Source organism: Xenopus laevis, chromosome 3S, assembly GCF_017654675.1.
Source record: "Xenopus laevis strain J_2021 chromosome 3S, Xenopus_laevis_v10.1, whole genome shotgun sequence".
Classification (NCBI taxonomy): domain Eukaryota; kingdom Metazoa; phylum Chordata; class Amphibia; order Anura; family Pipidae; genus Xenopus; species Xenopus laevis.
Window position 1 is genome coordinate 126,646,723 of NC_054376.1, and position 8,620 is coordinate 126,655,342.

At 42.7% G+C, this 8,620-nt stretch overlaps 1 protein-coding gene across 1 annotated transcript; it reads right to left on the reverse strand.

Annotated features, from left to right (window-relative positions):
- Positions 1 to 1,145: 1,145 nt before the first annotated feature.
- Positions 1,146 to 6,068, reverse strand: LOC108703507 (P2Y purinoceptor 4). The gene is made up of 2 exons (XM_018239667.2): positions 5,632 to 6,068; positions 1,146 to 2,551 (listed from the first exon to the last, which is right to left on the reverse strand). Exon 2 carries the CDS (start codon positions 2,496 to 2,498, stop codon positions 1,428 to 1,430), a length of 1,071 nt encoding a protein of 356 aa, XP_018095156.1. The 5' UTR covers positions 2,499 to 2,551; positions 5,632 to 6,068; the 3' UTR covers positions 1,146 to 1,427.
- Positions 6,069 to 8,620: the final 2,552 nt, after the last annotated feature.

The window sequence follows — 8,620 nt, forward strand, 5'->3', positions numbered from 1 at the left end:
TGGACCCCTATATATAATAGTGAAGGTGGTCCTATGTCTGTAAAGTGTTAGTAATGTTGACCTCTTTCTAACGGATCATTTTAATGCTAATCCAGAGACAAGAAACAAACACACACTGAGAAGTTGGTACAGGAGTCACATGAGGTTGGCCTGGCTGCACTGAGGTCCTGAGTTTACATCATACCAATGTAGTATCTCCAATAAGTTTAGAATTTCTCTCTGGGTCTATGTGGGGCTCCTTCCACAAAAGTGATTGGTTCCAGATGTTCCAACCATAGTGTGTGTTTCTAGCAAGAACTTAGACTGAAAGCTCCACTGGGTCTCAATAAAGAACAATCTATATCAATACATGTAACATGTCAGTACCACATAACCAAAGGATATTAATTCATACAAAAGAGTCAGACCTGCCTCTTCCAATGACCCTCTTAAAAAAATGTTGCCATCTCAAACCCTCCCAACCGATGGGTTTACCCTGTTGGTTTTGGGCAACACAACACTTGTTAAAGGAAAAGCATATTTCAGTTGGGGGGCCAAAAGTTAGGCACACTCAAGTGAGCCGATCTCTCCGTGGTGCTCGCTGGAAGAAACCCTGGAAACCCCGGCCCGGGGTGTGAGGTAAGTATATACAATCACTTGGAGGTGCCTAACTTTTGGCACCCCCAAGTAAAGAGCACCTTTCCTTCTCCTTTAACAAGAGACTGGTCTGATTGTTATCCCTCATTTTAATCAAAGCTCATGATCCTCCTCAGACATAACACCACCTACCATCACCAGACCCTGCTAAATCCACATCCACAGCTGGCCATTGGCCATAGTCTTGCTGTGGGTGATTCATTTAAAGGCTGAGAAAAGTTCTTGCTTGCAATTGGTTGGTATTTTCAGATAGCAATGCACCTGTGAGGAAACATGCACATGAAATATTTGGAGCCTTGACAGCCTGTTTCCTTTTTATAAATGTTGAACACAAAGGCAATGGGTGATTTAATAACAAAAGGTTTAAATGATAAATATCCCAGTATACTATATATTTTAAAGGTTCCATAAAAGGCAGAGGTATATATTAGAGGTTATGTACTGTCATAGATGGTCAGAAACAGTACATTTCCCAATGTGGACCATGTAAGAATATGAAGCATCTCCTCCTGACGACACACAGTCATCACACTCCATTTTATCCTGGTTCATAGGGCATCCATTGTCCTTCTACAACATGATGCATAGTTTGGTACAGAGTCTACATGTAGCTTACATTGTCCATTCAAAGAAATGCTCCACAGGTCAAGAACTTCCATCCACACCCAAGTAGGAGAAACTGTCCATCTAGATGCCCATTTCCCCAAGCCCATCACAGCCATCTTGTCTCATGCAGAAATTCCATCACATCACTTTATTACTCAGGGTTGGCTTCTTTTATTTTGTACATCTCACGGGAAAGAAGGGTAAATGTTTCCCCAGACCTGGGATTCCTTGGATTGTCCCTTCTTGCCCTCTTGCTTTGAAATAGGCTCTCCTTTTTTCCCCCTGTTCCCTCGACCACAGGGTTCCTTGGTTAAAAAGTACAACAAAGCATTGAGAAAGGCGTTGGCACTGGCTAAGGGTCGAGTAACCTTATAGCAGACAGCCACCACCCCTAGTGCTCGGCAACCACCAAGGGCAGCTCCTCCTGCTCTCAGGGCCAAAAATATTGTGCGGGTCACATGGAAAGGCAAAAAGCAAAGAGCAAAAAGGAGGGTGATTGTGACAATGGTTCGGATTGATTTGCGCCTCTGAGCAACTCCAGGAACTGGTCCAGGCACAACGCCCCCCTTTAATGTCCGCCACAGTGTACGTACCACCCGAGAATAGCACCAGGCAGTGAGTGAGAATGGCAGGAAGAAGCCTGATATGTGAAGGAAAACCCCATATGGTACATATTTAGGAAGGTCTTCATCAAGGGCATCATCCCAACAGGTTACTCCATCAACTGGACCATCTAGGGGTCCTGTCCGGGCAAAGAACAGAATGGGTGATGTCAAAGCAAATACAAGGGTCCAGACCAGCACACAGGTAGCCCTCACCCATCGTAGGGTCTCTATACGCATAGTGCGCATTGGGTGGCAGATGCCCCTGTAGCGATGGTATGAGATGCAGGTGAGGAAGAATATACTGCAGTAGAGGTTAAAGTAGAAGAGGAAACGAACTAAGCGACACATGGGGTCCCCGAAGAGCCATCTGTCACGGGAGATGTAGCTAGTGATGAGAAAGGGCAAGGACAGACTATACATCAGGTCGCTGAGAGCCAGGTTGAACATGTAGACCAGAGATGGGTTCCTTGGGTGACGTAGGCACTGTGTGAGGACCACTGAGTTGAGGCCCAGGCTGAGCAGAAATGTAAAGAGGTAGCAGATAGGGAGGAAGATATGCTTGTAGGACTCATCCAGCTGGCACGTTGATCCCTGGGAGGATGAAGTGGGGAGGGAAGAGTTAGGGGAAGAGGGTGAGGGAGAGAAGGACATACTGGAGAGTGGGAAGTAGAAGGGTTAGGGAGGTCCAGGCATCACAGGGGCACCTGAGAAGAAAACAGGGACAGTAGGTAAGGAGAAAGGATAAAACTGGTTAAATATATATATTTCACATGCAGACAGGTTAAGTCAGGAGTGCCCATACTTTACTAATATGAGGTCTACTTTTAGTGATGTTGTCCCATTATGATCTACATCCATAATATCACTGTTAGCATTCTGTTCCTTGGAAAATATTACTTATATATTATATTGATTTATAAGAGAATTTATATTGCTATATTTAAAAAGAAACCATTTCTTATGTAACCATAACCATAAGCGGTTTGCTGACAGTGCCTTGAGATCTACTGATCACCAGCTAAAGGTCTACTGGCAGATCCAGATCTGCCTTGTGGACACCCCTGGTTTAAGTCAACAATGCTTAACGGGCCAGTAATTATTTTATTAGTAATGTAATAATATTAGGCTCCTTTCTTTCAAGCCCTTGTACAATGCATTTCCCAGTGACCCATCACCCAGAGAGAAAGAGAGATAAATAGATGGATAGATAGATAGATAGATAGATAGATAGACAGATAGATAGATAGATAGATAGATAGATGATAGATAGATGATAGATAGATAGATAGATAGATAGATAGATAGATAGATAGATAGATAGATAGATAGACAGATACATAGATAGATGATAGATAGATGATAGATAGATAGATAGATAGATAGATAGATAGATAGAGGAAGGAAGGAAGGAAGGAAGGAAGGAAGGAAGGAAGGAAGGAAGGAAGGAAGGAAGGAAGGAAGGATATGGAATGCAAGCTATTGTTGGTTGCTGGTAAAAGGTCAGCTCGTGCCACCATGTTGTTTGGTTGTCTTTAGCAGATTTTTTGCAGTTTATAGATTACAGGTCCTGTGGATACAGCAGACAGTAGATAGACAGAGAGAGAGAGAGAGAGAGAGAGAGCAAGAGAGAGAGAGAGAGAGAGATGATAGATAGAGAGATAGGCAGATATATAGATAGATAGAGAGGCATACAGATGGTCAGACAGCTAGCTAGCTAGATATATAGAAACATATAGAAAGAGAGATAACGAGAGAGAAAGAGATAGATGATAGATACAGTAGATAGATACCCACACAGACAGCAGATAGACAGATAGATAGATAGATATGGACAAATAGATGACAGACAGACAGATACAGATTATTAGATAGATAGACAGACAGACAGACAGACAGACAGACAGACAGACAGATAGATAGATAGATAGATAGATAGTGGATACAGTCGATTAGATATAGATAATAGACAGACAGAATGATAGATGATAGATAGAGATCGATTGATGATATGTTTATATGACAGACAGAAGGACAGACAGATAAATAGACAGATAGATAATATAGATGATAGATAGACAGATGGACAGACAGATAGATTGATGATAGATAGATGTGCAACTGTTATACAATCGACAGGGAGCGGGGGGGCTATATATGAAGTCACATGGTTTACTAGGACCCCCCGCATCCAGCTCTGTGAAATAACAGATATTTGTCTCATGCTGCTGAACATTTCCCCCGAGTCAGCATTTCCACTTCATTAATTTCTCTTACTGAGTAACAGGACAAGGCCTGAGTGACCCCTGTCTCCCCTCCTCCCCCCCGTGCATTCTACCAGCTGTCAGGTACCAGTCTTTTCCATGTCATGACGTGCCATGTGCCCCTGCTATACCCTCTGCATTATTGCTCTGCATATACAATTATATAGCTGCGGACAAACTACACTTCCCAGCATTCCCTCTTAGGTAATGGGGAAAGTTGTTGTTGTTGTGGTTTAGCCACAGAGACAAAGGTTAACCACCCCATAGTGAATGTATAACATGCCTGTGTCTCCTTGTGACCCCTACACACGTGTGAGCACCATGTTCTACTAGATACCAACCCTGTGGATCTGTGGCCCTGTAATGTTATTTGGCTACTACTACTGGTGATGGTTGTTGGCTCAGCATTAAATTAGGTCAACTTAGCAGTGGCAACTACTCTCCATCTGGCCATGGTATTACATTCATATGTCCTGCCCACTTTCCATGGCCAAATCCCTTCCATTGGTCACATGCAATCTTAAAAAACTCTAGTGGGTGCTATAACTTCCCGTTTTAAAATCTGCCACATATTAAATGTAGACCCTGCCTGGTTATATATTATATAGAAGTAACAGGGCGCCAAGGCTATCAGTTAAAAAACAAAAACATGTTTCGACTCGAAATGCGTTGGGCTATGTAGAAATAAACCTGTTATTGCACTATTATCCTGAGTGCCATGCTTTTTAATATTATCTTATTCGCTAATCTGCCAGGACCCCCCAGTGAGCACTAGAGTGGGGGTCAAAACGCGTTGGGCTTTTTCCATGTAAAAATGAACTTTTTATTGCACTGATATAATTCTGAGTGCCCTGCTTTTCTTTTAAATATTATCTGTATTTATTTATGGATATGCCAAGGAACCCCCCCAGTGAGCACTAAAGTGGAGGTCAAAACGCGTTAGGCCTTTTCTACGTAAAAATAAACTTTTTATGACACTGATATTATTCTGAGTGCCCTGCTTTTTTTCAGTATCTGTATTCATTTGGGGGATCTGCTAGGGGACCCCACAGTGAGCACGACGTATCTGGGTAATTAACGAGGAGTGCAGCTGGGCTGAGGTGTCAACACTTTTAAGCTAGTGCCTCTTTCACTTCGGCTGTTAGTGAGGCTTTATTAAGTACCCCAACCCACACAGAATGGGGAGAAGAAAAGATTAGGAATGGGGTTTTTGGAGGGGTGCATTAGAGCAGGGGACACCAAGTCCCGATACCCAATGGAGGTTGTTGTAGTTTGATGGGATGAAGCAGTAACTATGACACTGAGGACTCTGTTCCGCTGTATCTGTCGATCTCTGAATCCCCCCCATTTGTTTCAGGACAACTTGACCCCAAAAGTGCAATCAGACCAATCCCTGGGTCATTGAGAGTGCAGTAAAAGCATCAGCAGCCTGGTTTTGTCTCATTTGCTACAAACGGCACCCGACCCTTCCTTGAAACTCTCTAGTGTATCCGCCAGTCAGTGTTGCAGCTTCAGCCACTCACCTGTGCTCTGTCGCTTGTTCAGCTGTTACAGTCAGTGTTCTATCTCCCTGTGGTAGAACAGTCTGGCCGTCTGTTCTATCGCTGCTGGTCTTATCTCTTCCTCTCTCCTCCTTCTCTCTGCCTGCTTTTCCGCTTCTCTCTTCCTCTTTATTCATTTACCACTTTCCTTCTCCCTCTGACTCTTCCTTTTCTTGATCCTCTTTGTACTTTGCACTTTAGGGATCACTGGCTGTCGCTGCTTCTCATTATCAGGCTGCTTTGCTATTGGCTCCTCTGCTTCCCCCCTCCCTCCAAGGTAAACTCTCTGCTCCTCAACGACCCCAATCCCTCGTTCTGAACCCGTTCACTTCTCACACACCAGAACCCTATTTCCAATATGCAACAATTATACGCAACTCTGCAACAGAAGGAAGAAGGTCCATTCATGTAGCAATAGACCTGGAAAATTAAAGGGGAACTCTTCCCTGCATAAATGAGGAAAATATAATTCTAGAGCAATATCAGTCGAGTCTAAAATTTCAACTCTAGAGACAATGTTCCAGATTCCAGACCTGGAGAACTGACTTATGCACAGAAAATATAGGGACATAGATATTACTTTCAACAGTTTGGACATTTACAGATAACTGTAAAACCAGTGAAAATGTTTCATGAATGGGTATTGGGAAGTTGCTTATAATTAACTGTATATTTTTGTTCATTTGGCAGGAGTTTTTGAGTTAATTTCCCCTTTAATTGTTGGTGGGCATGTTTTTTTTGTTTATTTTGGATTATCAATCATTACTAAGAATATAGGACACTCACCTACACTCTCACAAGTACACTCGCATGCACTCTCACCTACACTCTCACAAGTATAAACACTCACATGCACTCTCTCACCTCCACTCTCACAAGTACAAACACTCACATGCACTCTCACCTACACTCTCACAAGTACACTCGCATGAACTCTCACACTTTCCTACACTCTCACAAGTACAAACACTTACATGCACTCTCACCTACACTCTCACAAGTACACTTACACGCACTCTCACACTCACCTACACTCTCACAAGTACAAACACTTACATGCACTCTCACAAGTACACTTACACGCACTCTCACACTCACCTACACTCTCACAAGTACAAACACTTACACGCACTCTCACCTACACTCTCACAAGTACAAACACTTACATGCACTCTCACAAGTACACTTACACGCACTCTCACACTCACCTACACTCTCACAAGTACAAACACTTACATGAACTCTCACTCTCACAAGTACACTTACACGCACTCTCACACTCACCTACACTCTCACAAGTACAAACACTTACACGCACTCTCACAAGGGGGGTGACGAATGCTTGGACCTTCATGGGGAGCTTTAACTGAAAAACTGGACAACCACTCTTCTGTTGTACGTCATTTTCTGCCGTGTCACAGAATTGCTTCCAGGCACGTTGTCAAAAGGGATTCTGGGGGTTATTTCACCACTGTTTAGCAATAGGAGTTCTGAGTAAGTGGGTTAAATACCAGAAGAACAACAACAGAGATTTGAGAATGTTCACTGTTGATCTACTATGTCTGGGATAACCAGCTGGTACTGCCCCAAATTGAGCGATTAACTGCCCTCAACCTGTGGTCAATCAGAACATGTTCAAGGCAAGACAAAAAAAGGAGAATGTTCACGGGGCTAAATCTACCTGTAGCCAATCAGAGAAGGAGAGCCAATCTGAGTCTTACAGGGCAAGGCCAACCAAAAGCCAATCTAAGCATAAAAGTTCTTAGGGCAAGACTAAAGTGTACCTAATGGGATTGCTAGAATGTTCCAAAATTCTTAGGGAAAACCTGTTGTGTAGCCAATGGGATGACAAGAGTGTTCCAAAAGTACTTAGGGGAAGAAAACTATTGTGTAGCCAATGAGATGGCTAGAATGTTCTCAAAGTACTTAGGGGAAGAAAACTATTGTGTAGCCAATGGGATGGCTAGAATGTTCCCAAAGTACTTAGGAAAACTATTGTGTAGCCAATGGGATGGTTAGAATGTTCCCAAAGCACTTATGGAAAAAACTATTGTGTAGCCAATGGGATGTCTATAATGTTCCCAAAGTACTTTAGAAAACCTATTGTGTAGCCAATGGGATGGACAGAATTTTAACAAAGTACTTATGGAAAAAACTATTGTGTTGCTAATGGGATGGCTAGAATGTTCCCAAAGTACTTAGGGAAAACCTATTGTGTAGCCAATGGGATGGCTAGAATGTTCCCAGAGTACTTAGGAAAACACTATTGTGTAGCCAATGGGATGGCTAGAATGTTCCCAAAGTACTTAGGGAAAACCTATTGTGTAGCCAATGGGATGGCTAGAATGTTCCCAGAGTACTTAGGAAAACACTATTGTGTAGCCAATGGGATGGCTAGAATGTTCCCAAAGTACTTAGGAAAACTATTGTGTAGCCAATGGGATGGTTAGAATGTTCCCAAAGCACTTATGGAAAAAACTATTGTGTAGCCAATGGGATGGCTAGAATGTTCCCAAAGTTCTTCTGGAAAACCTATTGTGTAGCCAATGGGATGTCTATAATGTTCCCAAAGTACTTCAGAAAACCTATTGTGTAGCCAATGGGATGGACAGAATTTTCCCAAAGTACTTATGGAAAAAACTATTGTGTTGCTAATGGGATGGCTAGAATGTTCCCAAAGTACTTAGGGAAAACCTATTGTGTAGCCAATGGGATGGCTAGAATGTTCCCAGAGTACTTAGGAAAACACTATTGTGTAGCCAATGGAATGGCTAGAATGTTCCCAAAGTACTTAGGGAAAACCTATTGTGTAGCCAATGGGATGGAAAGAATGTTCCCAACATACTTAGGGAAAACCTATTGTGTGGCCGATGGGGTGGCTAGAATGTTCCCAAAGTACTTAGGAAAAAAACTATTGTGAAGTCAATAGGATGGCTAGAATGTTCCTAGGGAAAGATTAGCCTTTAACTAG

Excerpts from the sequence above, each read along its gene's own strand:
- LOC108703507 (XM_018239667.2), bottom strand. The coding sequence starts at position 2,498 with ATGTCCTTCTCTCCCTCACCCTCTTCCCCTAACTCTTCCCTCCCCACT.